General features: G+C 41.5%; 1 protein-coding gene across 2 annotated transcripts in view; it reads left to right on the forward strand.

Annotated features, from left to right (window-relative positions):
* Window positions 1–7,050: 7,050 nt before the first annotated feature.
* PDZRN4 (PDZ domain containing ring finger 4) overlaps window positions 7,051–18,199 on the forward strand; it is a 236,351-nt gene continuing 225,202 nt past the window's right edge. Inside the window, exon 1 of one of the 2 annotated variants that reach the window (XM_089673993.1) lies at window positions 7,051–7,360. In XM_089673993.1, coding sequence (XP_089530119.1) covers window positions 7,292–7,360 — 69 coding nt within the window. In that variant the 5' untranslated portion in view covers window positions 7,051–7,291. The remainder of the gene's footprint in view (window positions 7,361–18,199) is intronic. The other variant, XM_089673992.1, reaches the window with a different exon arrangement.

Here is an 18,199-nt window from a genome sequence, read left to right on the forward strand (position 1 = left end):
TTAGATAGACCATCAGTACATCAGGAATTACCAATTTTCAGATATATACCATAGTGTATGGACTCTATAATTTTCCTACAGACTAAATAATATACACTGATTTAAGTTATTTCCACTAAAGAAATGTAGCAGAATACATTTTGGCCTAGATTCATGAAGAAAGATTATTTATTTGCAAAATTTTATAACCATAATGAAAAAAAAATGCGTTAAAACAAAAAATCAATCTTTTTTTCGTTTTTTAGCAAGCAATAAAAAAACCCAGTGGTGATTAAATGCTACCAAAAAAGCTCTATTTGTGTAAGAAAAAAAAGATAATTTACAATGGGTACAGTGTTGCATGATTGTGCAATTGTCAGCCAAAATGTGACAGCGCTGAAAGCTGAAAATTGGCCTGGGCAGAAAGGGGGTGAAAATGCCTGGTACTGAAATTGCTAAACCTCTCCCAGTTTATTTTTTCTGTAAGTGGCCCATTAGGGAGATTTCCTTTTACTTTCTGAGTTGCAAATCTCTGCAAAGTGAGGGGAATTTGCTTTCTACAGTTTTCACCAGAACATTTGTTCCAATTTGAATATTTACTCCCACCTCTTGTTACAGTCCAAAATGGCTCCAGAAGTTCTGTATACTTGGTCATCTCTTCTTCTTGGTAAACAGATAATGAGGGAGCAAATAAATTCCTCCTCTCCTGTATGCATATTTACACTAGATTTAGATTGACAGCACTATGAAAACCAATTGAACCCTGACTGGCTCAGAGTGCAGACCCTCCCCCAGTCTAAGTAATGTGAATGGGATTATGGGTAGTTTAGCTAAAGACAGATTCAGGAATTGTTCTAACTAAATTTAAACAAAATGAATGAATATATAACTGCACTAAAATATTTTTATATTTGCCCAGATTTCCTCTTTATTGACAAAATCTCTAAACTTTAAAAAAAAATATTTCCTATTTACATACAGAAATTTATCATAACTTAAATAAAAAAACCTCCAGTTAAGATTTGAAAAAATGCCAGTAAACATTTTTTTTATCTTTTTTGTTTGTTTTCATTGAGTTTTACAGCTGGCTTTGCTATAAGATGTAAATCAGTTACTGGCAATGAAGGCTTTCCAATGATGTATGTGAATGGTGCAGAGATGTAATTGAATTATGAGCAAAATTAATTTGCAGTCACAAGTTCACAGAAGCATTATTTGTTAATGTGTACTTGTGATTATATTAGAACTATAAGGCCACCGCTTACAGCATAAAGAATTCACATCCAGGGGCCTAAATAACCTGTCTATTGTTGTGTAAAGCGCTCTTTATATTGGGGTCCTCTGATATGCTACTACCCATGGTTACCAGATCTTCCATCCTCCTACTGAGCCTTAAAGTGTTACTAAACCCACAACAGTAAAATCAGTCTGCATATGCAGTAAAGCACGCTTGTTATACTCACTGTGGAACCTAAGAGGTTAATCCTCTGCATTGTGTAAAAAGGCTGTTTGATCCTGTCTTCTCTGATCCTCCTCTTGTTCAAATGTCCACATCTTATCACCTGATAAGACAGACTGAATATGTAGCCATTCTGCACATGCTCAGTTTAGTGTGTATTGCTAGAGACGTTTTTTTTTTTGTTGGGAGAGTGCATGTGATAAGCACAGGACCAATCAGCACTGTCCAGGCAGAGGTCAGGGGTTTTGCATCCTCCTAAAGCAGAAAAAACGCCTCCTACAAGCTTTAACTAATAGTCTACTGAACACTGATAGAAGTCACAAGACTGCTCTAACTGCTGATGAAAAAAGGTATTTAGCAGTTTAAATTTACTGAAATAATTGCACTTCCATATTCTGTGTACTGTGGGAGACCAGATATAGTGAATGCAGGGTCCTGGGTTTAGTAACACTTTAATATTAGGCCATTAACTTGCCCTTCTAACCAACAGTGAGGTTCAGGAGACAAGAGGTTGTGCTGAGAGCCGACCACTTCAGTTAGCTGACCACATAACAGACCACCCCATTATTTGAGGATTATGGAGTGCTGGCTCAAAAAATCAGACTATCTAGGCACCAGAAGATGCCCCCTATATGCAGCCAGTGACAGACTGAAGTCTTAAAATGTCATCACAGATTTCCTGCAGGGTAAGGCTACCAGATCACCAGGGGAAGGAGTGCATGGCACAGAGTGCAGGGATCAGGAATAAGTATCACACAGAGCACAGGGATTAGGAGTATGTCATGCACAGAGTGCAGGGATCAGGTGGATGTAACGCACACAATGCAGGGATCAGGAGTGTGTATCACATAGAGTGCATGAGTCAGAAATGTGTAATGAACAGGGTACATGGATCAGGAGTATGTAATACAGAGTGCAGGAGCCAAGAGTATCTGATGTTCAGAGTGCAGGAGTCAGGAACGCATAACACATGGAGTGCAGAGGTCAGAAGTGTGTAATCTACAAAGTGCAGGGGTCAGAAGTGTGTAAGCTCCAAGGTGCAGGGGTCAGACGTGCGTAGCACAGCATTTAAGGCAATACATAACATACAGGTCAGTGTATCCAGTAGAACCAAAAATCACCCTCAGTAAATTTACCCCTTAAACATCCCCCCAATACAGATCATCCCCTTCCCCAAAATCCCTCCTAATACAGAGCTCTATCCCCAAAATCACCCTCAGTATAGAATAACCCCCAAAATACCCCTTAGTACAGACCTCTCCCTCCCCCATCACAGACCATTGGCCCATCAGTACAGACTCCTCCCCAGTACAAATCGCCCCCTCACCCCCACCTCTCCCCCCACGTACAGACCACAGACCTCCCAGCGCAGACCTTTACCCCTGTTACAGACCTCTCCCCCCAGTACATATGTTTGCTTTCCAGTGTGGACCACAGAGCCCCTCCAGTACAGACCTCTCCCCCAGTATAGACCTTTCCTGCCCAGTACATACTTTTCCCCCTAGTACAGACCACATATCACCACTAATACAAACCTCTCCCCTCCCCCTGGAGTCCATTTACCTGACCTCAGATACAGCTGCAGGGCACAATGAGGGGGTGTCCTCAGGAGTGTCATATGACACTGCACAAGAGAGCTCAAAAACTTGAGGATACTTGTTTCCCATGGATAGATCCCTCAAAATGGGGACTGTACCCAGGAATGGTAACCATATTTTATGGGCCTCTTCACACCTGTGGTTTGTGGTAATGTGTGACAAAATGTGTTTTACTTACTGAATTGTGCAGTAATGTGTGCCTTGCAGTGGCATTCATTTAGAATGGCAACATAATGCAAATGTACAGTAGCTGCCAATACACTTCCATTGCAATGCATGCCAACACATATGTAATGTGTTGTGGAGTGCTGCATTGCCAGAAAACCTGTGCATAAATTTTGTTTTTGTGAATTAAACTGGTTGTAAAACCTTATATATACCTAGGGAAGTGTCTGGCCTCAGGTGTTAGACAGAGATTAAACAAATCCTCCTATGTAAGTTGTACAGGTACCATTGATGTACCAATGATGCGGCACTAGTCTTCCCATTGACACCAATGATAGGGCACTATTCCTCCCACTGATACCAATGATGGAGCACTATTCCTCCCACTAATACCAATGATGGGGCACTATTCCTCCCCCTGATACCAATGATTGGGCACTATTTCTCCCACTGATACCAATGATGCGGCACTAGTCTTCCCATTGACACCAATGATGGGGCACTATTCCTCCCACTGATACCAATGATGGGGCACTATTCCTCCCACTAAAACCAATGATGCGGCACTAGTCTTCCCACTGACACCACTGATGGAGCACTATTCCTCCCACTGATACCAATGATGGGGCACTATTCCTCCCCTTGATACCAATAATGGGGCACTATTTCTCCCACTGATACCAATGATGCGGCACTAGTCTTCCCATTGACACCAATGATGGGGCACTATTCCTCCCACTGATACCATTGATGGAGCACTATTCCTCCCACTGATACCAATGATACGGCACTATTCCTCCCACTGATACCAATGATGGGGCACTATTCCTCCCACTGATACCAATGATGGGGCACTATTCCTCCCACTAATACCAATGATGGGGCACTATAACTCCCACTAATACCAATGATGGGGCACTATTCCTCTCACTGACACCAATGTTGGGGCACTAGTCTTCCCATTGACACCAATGATGGGGCACTATTCCTCCCACTGATACCAATGATGCGGCACTATTCCTTCTACTGATACCAATGATGGGGCACTATTCCTCCCACTGATACCAATGATGGGGCACTATTCCTCCCACCAGGGGCGGACTGACCATTTGGAAACCCGGGCACTGCCCGAAGGCCCGGGGAGGTAGGGGGCCCCATGAGATGCCCCTGGTACCAATGATAGGGCACTATTCCTCACACTGATACCAATGATGGGGCACTATTCTTCCCACTGATACCAATGATGGGGCACTATTGTTCCCACTGATACCAATGATGGGGCACTATTCCACCCATTGATACCAATGATGGGGCACTATTCCTCCCACTGATACCAATGATGGGGCACTATTCCTCCCATTGATACCAATGATGGGGCACTATTCCTCCCACTGATACCAATGATGGAGCACTATTCCTCCGACTGATACCAATGATGGGGCACTATTCCTCCCATTGATGTCAATGATGGGGCACTATTCCTCCCACTGATAACAGTGATGGGGCACTATTCCTCCCACCAGGGGCAGACTGACCATTTGGAAACCCAGCACTGCCAGAAGGCCCGGGGTCAGTAGGGGGCCCCATGAGATGCCCCTGGTACCAATGATAGGGCACTATTCCTCCCACTGATACCAATGAGGGGGCACTATTCCTCGCACTAATACCAATGATGTGACACTAGTCTTCCCATTGACACCAATGACGGAGCACTATTCCTCCCACTGATACCAATGATGGGGCACTATTCCTCACATTGATACCAATGATGGGGCACTATTCCTCCCCCTGATACCAATGATGGGGCACTATTCCTCCCACTGATACCAATGATGGGGCACTAGTCTTCCCATTGACACCAATGATGGGGCACTATTTCTCCCACTGATACCAATGATACGGCACTATTCCTCCCACTGATACCAATGATGCGGCAGTAGTCTTCCCATTGACACCAATGATGGGGCACTATTCCTCCCACTGATACCAATGATACGGCACTATTCCTCCCACTGATACCAATGATGGGGCACTATAAATCCGACTAATACCAATGATGGGGCACCATAACTCCCACTAATACCAATGATGGGGCACTATTCCTCTCACTGATACCAATGTTGGAGCACTAGTCTTCCCATTGACAGCAATGATGGGGCACTATTCCTCCTACCAGGGGCGGACTGACCATTTGGAAACCCGGCACTGCCCGATGACCCGGGGTCAGTAGGGGGCCCCATGAGATGCCCCTGGTACCCTTTTCATAGGCTTTTTTGAGTTTGGGCAAGGACACAGGGGCCCCATGATCCCCTATTGCCCGGGGGCCCCTTGAGTTGTCAGTCCGCCCCTGCCTCCCACTGATACCAATGATGGGGCATTATTCCTCCCATTAATACCAATGATGGGACACAATTCCTCCCATCGATACCAATGATGGGGCGCCATTACTCTCACTGACACCAATGATGTAATTTTTTTATGCCCATTGACAACCAAGCCTATAGCATTGTTTTCTTCCAGCAATGCCTGGGCATTTTCTACTCCCTCTGGCCACAATCTGGCCCCCCTAAAATTTGAAGTGCAGTAAACTGGCCCTTTGTTTTAAAAGTCTGGAGACCCCTGATCTTGGGCTTGCTTTAGTGCTCTGATTTAAGACAAGTACAACCTATAGAACAGCATGCTTTGTTCATATTTCATGTCTGAGGTTTCCATGTCTGCTACCAAACTGATTCTAATTCCATTCACTGCCTTAACACAGCACACCATAATGCAGTCCAAATCGTTAGGTGGAAAGTACAGAAATCATACTTATTATAATTTTTTTACAAATTTTATGTGTGATATCAATCTGTTAAGATCAAGTTGTGTTAATACTAAAAGAAAACAAAAGACAAAAAAAATGATTCAAGGGTTAGATATGTGAAAAGGCAACCACTGTCCACTACTCAGACTGAAGAGCACATGACGTTTCAAATGTATCACATATACAGTTAGAATATATATATATATATATATATATATATATATATATATATATATATAGTGTGTGTGTATATAAACACACACATACTTTTTTATGTTTTTCTTTAATAATGTAAGTATATTTAGAAATAAGTATATCCAAACACTATATATAAAGTGAAAGTGTGTATATGTGTGTATATATATATATATATATATATTAGAATTTTTTTAAATTTTATAAAAATATATTTCAAAATAATACATTATTTAGAGAATATAAAATAATCATAAAATAATAATAAATATATATATATATATATAGATTGTGATGACTGATGTGAATGTACAATATATATGCAAAGCGCTGCGTAAATTCACGGCGTTAAATAAGTACCTGTAATACATATATAAAAATATATATATTTATATATATATATATATATATATTATATACACACACACACATATATTTCAAATAAAAAGGAAACATATTTCAAAATATAAATTACAAAAAATAAATATAAGATGAAAACATTTTTTTTTTCTGCCCCAGCTCAGCCCCGTATATTTTTTCTCTTCCCAAGCTATGTAAGCACAGAGTGCGGAATATCCTGAGTAGTAATTAATAATTAGTATGGTCCATTCTCCAGTCCACTCCAGTCGCCCATCCTCCCGCCTGCTCGGGCCCTATGCCCCTATTGAAGGGAACGTATATTAACATGGGTGCATTTTGTTTAACCACACTACATTTGCTTCTTAATTAGCGGGTATTCATCTGTCATAAGCAGCCCCCGTGCCACTCCTCCCTATTAGGATGGTGTGTCATAAATAATCCATGAGCCGGGATTAATATTCATGAGGCGGATGGTGTGTAGTGATGTGCGGTGATGCGGAGACAGGCGGAGTGTAGACGGGGAGTACGGAGATGTCAGCTACTTAGAGGGACGGCGGAGGAGGACGCTGCAATCCCCACCTTGGCTGGCAGCTCACACTGGTGTGCCTGTGTAGAGGAGTCGGACTGACTGATGAACAGCAGTAGTCAAGTCGGGAGGGTGATCCCCTGTCACAGCATCTTCTGCTCCCAGAACAGGGAATTACACGCCGTGTACCCTTCCTCCACGTTACAATGGGTTGCAATCTGTGTACTTTTCAGAAGCGAGAGGAGCATTACAAACTGCTGTATGAAGTTTCCCAGGTGAGTGCCTGCGATGGGCAGAGGATCGCACGTTTAAAGCCACACACTACGCTTGTATTATATATTGTCGCACACTACGCTTGTATTATAGATTGTCGCACACTACGCTTGTATTATAGATTGTCGCACACTACGCTTGTATTATAGATTGTCGCACACTACGCTTGTATTATAGATTGTCGCACACTACGCTTGTATTATAGATTGTCGCACACTACGCTTGTATTATAGATTGTCGCACACTACGCTTGTATTATAGATTGTCGCACACTACGCCTGTATTATAGATTGTCGCACACTACGCTTGTTATATAGATTGTCGCACACTACGCTTGTATTATAGATTGTCGCACACTACGCTTGTATTATAGATTGTCGTACACTACCCTTTTATTATAGGTTGTCGCACACTACGCTTGTATTATAGATTGTCGCACACTACACTTGTATTATAGATTGTCGCACACTACGCTTTTATTATAGGTTGTCGCACACTACACTTATATTATAGGTTGTCGCACACTACACCTGTATTATAGGTTGTCGCACACTACACCTGTATTATAGATTGTCGCACATTACGCTTGTATTATAGATTGTCGCACACTACGCTTGTATTATAGATTGTCGCACACTACGCTTGTATTATAGATTGTCGCACACTACGCCTGTATTATAGATTGTCGCACACTACGCTTGTTATATAGATTGTCGCACACTACGCTTGTATTATAGATTGTCGCACACTACGCTTGTATTATAGATTGTCGCACACTACCCTTTTATTATAGGTTGTCGTACACTACCCTTTTATTATAGGTTGTCGCACACTACGCTTGTATTATAGATTGTCGCACACTACACCTGTATTATATATTGTCGCACACTACGCTTTTATTATAGGTTGTCGCACACTACACTTATATTATAGGTTGTCGCACACTACACCTGTATTATAGGTTGTCGCACACTACACCTGTATTATAGATTGTCGCACATTACGCTTGTATTATAGATTGTCGCACATTACGCTTGTATTATAGATTGTCGCACACTACACCTGTATTATATATTGTCGCACACTACGCTTTTATTATAGGTTGTCGCACACTACGCTTTTATTATAGGTTGTCGCACACTACACCTGTATTATATATTGTCGCACACTACGCTTTTATTATAGGTTGTCGCACACTACACCTGTATTATAGATTGTCGCACACCACGCTTTTATTATAGGTTGTCGCACACTACACCTGTATTATAGATTGTCGCACACTACACCTGTATTATAGGTTGTCGCACACTACGTTTGTATTATAGATTGTCGCACAATACGCCTGTATTATAGATTGTCGCACAATACGCCTGTATTATAGATTGTCGCACACTACGCTTTTATTATAGGTTGTCGCACATTACACCTGTGTTATAGATTGTCGCACACTACGCTTGTATTATAAATTGTCGCACACTACGCTTGTATTATAGGTTGTCGCACACTACGCTTGTATTATAGGTTGTCACACACTACACCTGTATTATAGATTGCTTTGTGAGTCTCAGGATTATTTACTAAGTCAAGTAGCCATGTGCCAAGTGTTGTTATCCATAGCAGCCAATCAAAATGTATCGTACGTCTACATCTGATGGTCTTCTGTTCTTGTGTATATCATCATATCATCGGTGCTTATTCTATTCTATATTGCTGTTTATTATAAGTCATTTTGGTGTTGACATTTGTCATTCTATGTGACATCTGAATGCATTGTAAATGCTGCCTTCTACATTTTACAATACATACCTAGAATTGTCCTATGTTGCTTGCTGCTAAGCAGAATCATCAAATTGGAGCAGACAGAGGGGGATTTATCAAAACTAGAGCAGCCAGAATCTGGAGCAGTTGTGCATGGCAACCAATGAACATCTAGCTTTCATCACCAATGCTTAATTGAGCCAGCTGAAGCTTGTAGCTGATTGGTTTGGTTACTATGCACAACTGTTCTAGATTCTATAGGGGGAAGTTAACCAAACTGGAGCAGCTGCACGTAGCAACCAATCAGCTTCTATTTTTCATTGTCAAAGCTGCAGCTAGTAGTTGATTGGTTCCTATGCACAGCTGCCTCAGATTCTATAGGGCGAAATGATCCAAACTGGAGCAGTTGTGCGTGGCAACCAATCAACTTCTGGCTTTCAGCACCAACTCCTAACTGAATAAGCTGAAACTAGAAGCTGATTGGTTACTACGCACAGTTGCTCCAGATTCTATAGGAGAAAGTTATCCAAACTGGAGCAGCTGCATGTGGCAACCAATCAGCTTCTATTTTTCATTGTCAAAGCTGAAGCTAGTAGCTGATTGGTTGCTATGCACAGCTGCTTCAGATTCCATAGGGCGAAATGATCCAAACTAGAGCAGTTGCGTGTGGCAACCTATCAACTTCTAGCTTTCAGCACCAACTCCTAACTGATCAAGTAGAACCTGATTGGTTACTATGCACAGCTGCTTCAGATTTTATAGGGGGAAGTTATCCAAACTAGAGCAGCTGCACGTGGCAACCAATCAGCTTCTCTTTTTCATTGTCAAAGATGAAGCTAGTAGCTGACTGGTTACTATGCACAGCTGCTTCAGATTCTATAGGGCGAAATGATCCAAACTGGAGCAGTTGTGCGTGGCAACCAATCAACTTCTAGCTTTCAGCACCAACTCCTAACTGATCAAGCTGAAGCTAGAAGCTGATTGGTTACTATGCACAGCTGCTTCAGATTCTATAGGGAGAAAATATTCAAACTGTTACCAGTCAGCTTCTATTTTTCATTGTCAAAGCTTAACTTAAGCTGAAGCTAGAAGCTGGTTGGATGCTTTGGATTTTGGCTGCTCCCGTTTTGATACATTACCCCTATATAATCTGAACCAACTGTGTATAGTAACCAATAAGCTTCTAGCTGCAACGTGTTCTGTTCAGCTTTGGAAATGACAGCTAGAAGCTGATTGGCTGCCATGCACAGCTGCTTCATTCTTAGTAAATTTCCCTCAATGTATGTATTAATGTATATTCCAAGAATGGAAAGTGACAGGGAGCAGTGGCTGTAATAGCTAATCAGTAACAAGCTTGCTATCCATTTCTGGTGCTTTGTAAATTGTGTACGCTTGTTAGCATGAGCATTGGAGCCGGGAATTGTGCCTTTTTAGGCTCTGGTTGTTCTTGTATTAGATTGTTCAGTCCATGACAAATTGTTGCTGACAGCGGCTGAGCTCCAGCAGTTTAAGCAGTATTGGTGATGACACACTGCACTGAGAAGTGTTGGTGGTCTTATTGGCACAGCAGCAGCAGCTAGGTGGGACGTACACAGGCAGCTAACTGGCTTTCTTCACTGTCTTTCTGATGCCATTCATTTCACAGCGGGCTAATTAGAGAGTGGACTGGCTACCTGGAGCGACCTAAATGTACACTAGCATGGTAATCAGTTCAAAATCTCATTGTCCTCTTTCCTAAATGGTCTGGAGTATTAATTAAATATAAAAATGACACTATGTCATTGTCGAAAAGGTAATGCCAGATTACCATTATTACTGCTGGGAAAAAAGTCACAATGTAAGGGTCACCATACATGTTACTATCAGTCCTTACAATCTTTGTACAATCAATATTGTAATGTGTAATATAAAGACCTTCCTGTCCAATCAGGCACTAAACAGTTGATGGGAGATCTAAAGAAGATTGTACAATCCGATTGTAATGTGTGTGTGGTCAGCTTTTGTTTAATGTTGACCTGAAATACCCAGCTGGTGTAGAAACCAAGGAAGCGAACTCATACGTATGCCACTTGCCTGTAGGAGCAAATGTTTCTGTCTGCAATTAAAACTTTATATACTTCTAGCCTATGCAAAAACAAACAGTCTAATGCATGTCTGTGTCACTGGTCTTTCTATGTCATAATATATGTTATTTAGTAGAGGTATTTATATAACTCTGATATAGTGCTTTACATACATATCAAGGAGCTTACAATCTAAGGTCCCTATCTCACATACAGTAGGGTCCCTTTAACACAGGACCCAGTCAACCTACTAGCATGTCTTCAGAATATGAGAGGCAACCCATGCAAGTACAGGAAGGGCATGCAAACTCCATGCAGATAGTGTCCTGACTGCAGTTGGACCCAGGGTCCCCAGTACTGCAAGGCTGAAGTGCTAACACCAAGCCACTGTATTATTATATATCATTTTATTATAATTTTTAGCATGATCAGGTAAGGTTTGGCCATATGTTTTGCAATATGTTCAAAAGATGGTGCAGAACTAAGCAGAGCAACCTTTCCTGAGCTCAGGGTCAGTAAAAAAAAAAAAAAATTCAGTGGCTGCTATCTAAATTGGCCTTAATATGTGTATGTATGAATGTGAGGAAAGGACCTTAGATTGTAAGCTCCTGGAGAGCAGGATCGGATGTGATGTTAAGCAATGCATAAAACATTGGCATTATATAAATACCCATAGTAAATAAAAAGACAAAAAAAAAACATCTTTTTGCAACTGTCCTTTGATTTTTCTATATCCTACATACTGAACACATGAAGTCGCATTAGTCAAGAGTGTTGGTCATGCTGGGTAAGAACATTTAACAATTAGTTTTAGGATAGGCAGATTTTATTAGCAAGGCAGTCGGACACATCACTTGTCTAGGTGTAGAGAAATTGCTCCAAGCAATACAGGTATCGGTGAGTGACATTTTAAATACGGCTCATTAGAATACTGTTCTATTCCTCCTGAAAAGTAATCGCTGTAACCACGTTGCAGGCAGAATGAGATGGTGCTTCACCTTTCCTCCGCTGTATTTCTGATCAAGTTTAATCCCTTGAAAAATGTGAGCAATTTTCTACTGTAATATGCACTCTGCCTCCAGTCCCAGCTGACTGTATTGTTGGTTTAATGTCACTGATAAGGGATCAAAGGGGAGCAGTAATGTGCATGTGACACCTTCCACTCTTCCCTGTCTTTTTATAGCCAAGATCTTTTTTTTTTTTGCTTTGGATGTTCAAACAGCATAGGGCAATGCATTTCTGCTCTGTGCAGGAAGGGGTTAACGTGAAGCACCTGTCAATGGGAAACCCTTCCTGTTCACTGGGGTGAACTAAACCCAAAACAACAGTTAGTAACCAAATCAGATGAAGGAAAATGAATTAGCCTGCTCAAACACTAGTACTTGACTGGATCAAATCCCTTTAATTTTACGGTCTCCTAATTCAGAGCTTGCAGCCTTCTTTGAACCGTTTTAATATTGCTGATTTAAAGGGCACACATCATCACGTCCTCAGTCTAAGGAGGACTATCATTTGTCATTTCCTTGTACGTAGATACAGCAGAGCAGAACTGGAATTTTAAAGCTGATTATGTGTTGGTTTAAAAATAGTGAAGTTACATTAAATAACTGTAAAAAAGACTATATTTACAATAAAAAATAAATTAAAAAGGTCAAATACAACATGCAAAATTGTATTTATATTGAAAAAAGCTTGTATAAAACATATAATATTGTATTCATATTATTAAAAAAGAACTTGTATAAAGTAAATAAGACATGTAAAATTGTATCTACTCCGTATTCAGTTACCATATGTAAATAAGCAGACATTTCAGGCTAAAGACGATCATAGTTCAGCAGGGACCGGTCGAGATTCAAACCAGCTATGGGCTGGATGAATGCACCCAGATCGATTGTTGTACAACTTGGATACAACCAGCCTGTTGGATTTCTACATGTGATTATTGCCAGCGGCTATAGCAATAATCACTGTGTTCTTGCAGCAAGGACAATACCCCCCCCATCCTCACCGGGAGAACACAATAGCTCCTTAGGAGGGATTCTCCCATCAACACTGATTGTGTTTATGGTGGAATCCAGCGATTTTCTTGATCCTGGATTTTTACATGTGATTATTGCCAGTGGCTATAGCAGCAATCACTATGTTCATGGGGCAGGGACAATGCCCCCCCCCCCCCCATCCTCACCGGGAGAACACAATAGCTCCTTGGGAGGGATTCTCCCATCAACACTGACTGTGTTTATGGTGGAATCCAGCGATTTTCTTGATCCTGGATTTTTACATGTGATTATTGCCAGTGGCTATAGCAACAATCACTATGTTCATGGGGCAGGGACAATGCCCCCCCCATCCTCACTGGCAGAACACAATAGCTCCTTGGGAGGGATTTTCCCATCAATACTGACTGTGTTGATGGTGGAATCCAGCGATTTTCTTGATCCTGGATTTTTACATGTGATTATTGCCAGCGGCTATAGCAATCATCACTATGTTCATGGGGCAGGGACAGTGCCCCCCCCCCCCCTTCCTCACCGGGAGAACACGATAGCTCCATGGGAGGGATTTTCCCATCAACACTAACTGTGTTGATGGTGGAATCCAGCGACTTTCTTGATCCCGGATTTTTACATGTGATTATTATCAGCGGCTATAGCAGTAATCACCGTGTTCACGGGGCAGGGACACCGCCCCCTTCTTCAGCTGGAGAACATGATAGCTCCATGGGAGGGATTCTCCCATCAACACTGACTGTGTTGATGGTGGAATCCAGTTATTTTCTTGATCCTGGATTTTTACATGTGATTATTGCCAGCGGCTATAGCAATAATCACTATGTTCTTGGATCAGAGACAACACCCCCCCCTCCTTCCTCACCGGTAGAACACAATAACTCCATGCGAGGGATTCTCCCATCAACACTGACTGTGTTGATAGTGGAATCAAGCAATTTTCTTGATCCTGGGTTTCAGAAAATAAAATTTCATCATCTATGGCCGGCTTAAGGCTGATGACACACAAGCAATTCTGCCGCTAGCGACAAACCTTTCCTCCTGTTGCCACACACAGCTAGCAATGGGAGCAACATCTTGCTGCCTCTGCTACAGAGGGAATGAATCTATAGGAACAAAACTGGAAGCCTGTTCGTTATCCTGCCACTGTCAATCTTGATGAATTGCCTGCAGCAGGATCGCAAATGGCACCTAGTGCTGATATGGGCGATTTTCTCACAGCGATTCCCCCACCATATTTTGTTACAATGATTTGTCGCTAAGAAAACAATTATTTTCTAGAGGATCACCAAGAGTGAAATTTTGAAAGCGATTTGATTGAGACTCACCAGTTGCAAAATCGCTATTGACAGGTGCTCCTAATGCTTTTCTATGAAATATTGCAGCAATTGTTATGCTTTCCTAAAAATCACTTTCCTTCAGCGATTTGTAGCTGAGGACAACCCAATGCTGTGGCAAATCAACAGCAACCCTAAGCCATTAAATCACTGACTACAAAACACTGTTGAATGGAAACAAAACTTGTTTTAAAAAATTCTATTCATGTATCTCTTAAACCTTCTATTGCTGTCAGCCTCCTGCAAATTTCTGAATTCCTAGTTTTGCTGCTGTGCTCTGACTTTCTGTTAGAAGCTGGCTCCCTTTATTCTCTATGGCCCCACTGTCTGCAGGAACATAGCCACCCTCTCTTGCTGGCTCCTAAAGTAGATTAGGAGATTATTATTGGATTTTTAGTGCACATAACCCCAACTAATGTACACTACTGGTACCAAACAAACAGAAGCGAGGATCAGCTGAAGCTGCCTGGAAAACACGCCTTGCTTGTATGCCTTTGAAGGACGTTTGGTGAGGCAGTTGACGTGTTCATAAAGGATTTCATAGGAGGGAAGACCAAGTCCAATGGATGACTCCAAAACCCCCCTCTTCATGGTCTTCTACCTGCTGAAAAGCAGAGCATCCCAATTCTCTTCTCAGGGAGTAGTTATTCCACTTCCTCTGGAGGACAAGTTCAAAGATTCTATTCAAACCTGTTCACGGTACCAAAACCCAATGGAGATATTTGTCTCATCCTGAAGAAATTCTACAAAGTTCTGGAGATCACAGAGGATGTTACAAGCAGGAAAAACACATAAAACAATATTATAAAAAAAGAAAAGTAGAGGATGTGTATGTCACTTTAATCACTGGCACTAGGGATTCTTTACGAAAAAAATTGCCCCTGTGTCGTCAGCCTTAAGGAAAGGCTGCCTATCATTCTTCTTCCTCAGAACACTGCCTTCAGGGGGATCACTAGCCTTGGTCCAGGGTCAGATCTGTGCAAGGAATATCTTTCTTCTGGGGAATTCATAAAACCACTTTAAGTAGAAGTATTATCCACAGTGATATATCTTATTCATAGGTCAAAAAGGAGCTTTGCCTTTCTGGTCCTGTGAAATGTAAAAATAAAACTGTAGAGGATTTTGGATGTGTGAAGAACAGAAGGTGATCTTCTGGAGTATGGTACACATAGCAGCAATCGGGCTAACCTCCAGTGCTGGAAGCAGACAGATGCTCATTTATGAGTTTGCATCCTCCTTTGTGCTCAGCTGTAGAGAAGACTCATAAAAAAGGGAATCGGTAGGTTCGAGTCAGTCGTAGAAATGGCACAGGTAATTATATCTTTATTGAAAAAAAAAACACTTCTGGAAGGGAGGCAAAGAAAACAAAGAGCAATGTTATTTAATTACAAATCATGAATAGAACTCATTATACAGAAAAGTTAAAAGCATTGTATGTTACAATTACTTTGTCTTTACACATGGATTCATTTTCTCCTTGTGTTTACTATATTTGGCATAATGAGGGTCAAACTAGTATCTTTTCTTCCTCTTTCAAGCTTTTATTATACCCAACCGAGGCTGAAGGTATTGGCAGTGCTGGTGACCCGTGCTTTGTTCCTCCAGGACAGCATTTCACATCAGTCAGTTTCTTTATTTAGAAGCACAGCTGGATCTGCTAGAGCAGCCTGGAATAAGACTGGAAGATTACAGGAGTCACGCTAGTCAAGAGATACCTTCTAGGGCTAAAAGACCTTCTATGAGATTGGGACAGGGCAGCACCAAGATGGATTCTGTATACCATAGTAAAATAATTACATACTGCAAGAAAACATATTCAAGTGTTCTCAATGCCTTATTGTCTGTCAAAATACACGTCAGTTTTACCAATGGCAAAATCATGAAAGAAAGACTTTACAGAGTGAGAGTTAAACCTGGGAGCTATCTACGTAGAGATCAATGGATGGATGTTATACATAACTGTACAGATTATATCTGCCCTGTTCAATCACAAAGAAATTATTTATTTAACCACTTGCCCTCCAGAGGATTTACCCCCCCCCCTTCCCCCACTGAACAGGCCATTTTTTGCGTTACGGCGCTGCTTTACTTTAACTGACAATTGCGCAGTCATGCAATGCTGCACCCAAATTAAATTTATGTCCTTTTTTTCCCCCCACAAATAGAACTTTCTTTCAGTGGTATATCATCTCCTGTGTGTTTTTTATTATTTGCACTTTACATAAAAGAAGACCAACAATTTTGAGAAAAAAACTAAAAAATATTTCAAAAATCAAATTCCGTCATCAATTTAGGCCAAAATGTATTCTGCTACATGTCTTTGCTTAAAAAAAATCCCAATACATGAAAATTAATTGGTTTACGTGAAAGTTATAGCATTTACAAATGGTGGTGTATATATAATGTAAATTTTGTTTTTACTAGTAATGGTGGCGATCTGCAACTTTTAGTGGGACTGCGGCAGGCATTCTGACACTGGGGGGAACTGACTTGGTGTCAGTGACACCAATATAGTGATCAGTGCAAATAAAAAACACTGACACTGTACTAATGGCACTGGGCATGAAGGGGTTATCATCTGGGGTTAACTGTGTGCCGTTTCACTATTGGGGCTGTGTGTGTGCTTCGCTGTAAGCACACTGATTTGTATGGCTCTGCTATACAGAGCCATACAAAGCAGTGTGCAGGAGCTGACAGGGGAGAGATCTGTGTTGTTTATATAAAGGTCTCTCCCCCGTCGAAGATACTCAACGATCACCGGGGGCCGGCGAGTAATCACCTGGTTATTGACAGCCAAGGCCACGAATAGCAGTGCGGGTTGGGTGCGCGCCCCCTATCTGGAACTCCAAAATCACATATATATATATATATATATATATATATATATATATATATGTGTGTATATATACCTGATTCTGTGCACCAGTGCCGCCCTGTAGTTGTATTTCTGCTATAGGGTGGCACAGAACTGGTTAAAACTGAAAAATCGTTGGACATGTACACTGTAAAAATCAATTGTTGTGTGCCATATGTATAGGCTGCAGCATTTTGTAAAACTCATAGGGCTCATTTTCTCATACAGCTGGAGCACTGTAAAAAAAAAAAAAAAGAAAGCTGATGAGTCACAGTTTTACTGCCCCTTGACAACCCACCCTTGGCTAAGATGGCAACCAGAGAGGGTGGTACACCTGCTGCAACAGCGATGCTTTGCGGCAAAATTTATGCCACACAACTGCAGTGCATTCAAGGGTTAAAGCAGATCATATCACCTCCCAGCAGCCTGTCAAATGCCCCCTAAAATCAATCCAGCATGGATTGCTTTTCAGAATGGTGGCAATGACAGCCAGAAGTGTAAACAATCCCTAACTTTCATTCACTGTGTATAGTATACAGTAGTAAGCGCTAAATGTCTGGCACTAAGACTTACGCATGCAGCTGCAGTACAGTTCTCATAGCAGGTCGCTCGCTCAGCACCTCGTCCATTCAGTAAATGTCTTGCATTTTTACGCCCAATGCAAAGCATTCTGTCATTGAAGAATATGTGGGTGAACATCACGATACCTCCTACTCCAATCACAAATCACCTTGCATTATGTAAAATGAATGCAAGATGTTTACTAAATAGAAGAGGTTAAAACTGAATGACCCACTGTGAGAACTGTACCCCAGCC

Source organism: Staurois parvus, unplaced genomic scaffold (genome assembly GCF_062004578.1).
Source record: "Staurois parvus isolate SC_StPar_1 unplaced genomic scaffold, SC_StPar_1.0 ptg000147l, whole genome shotgun sequence".
Classification (NCBI taxonomy): Eukaryota; Metazoa; Chordata; class Amphibia; order Anura; family Ranidae; genus Staurois; species Staurois parvus.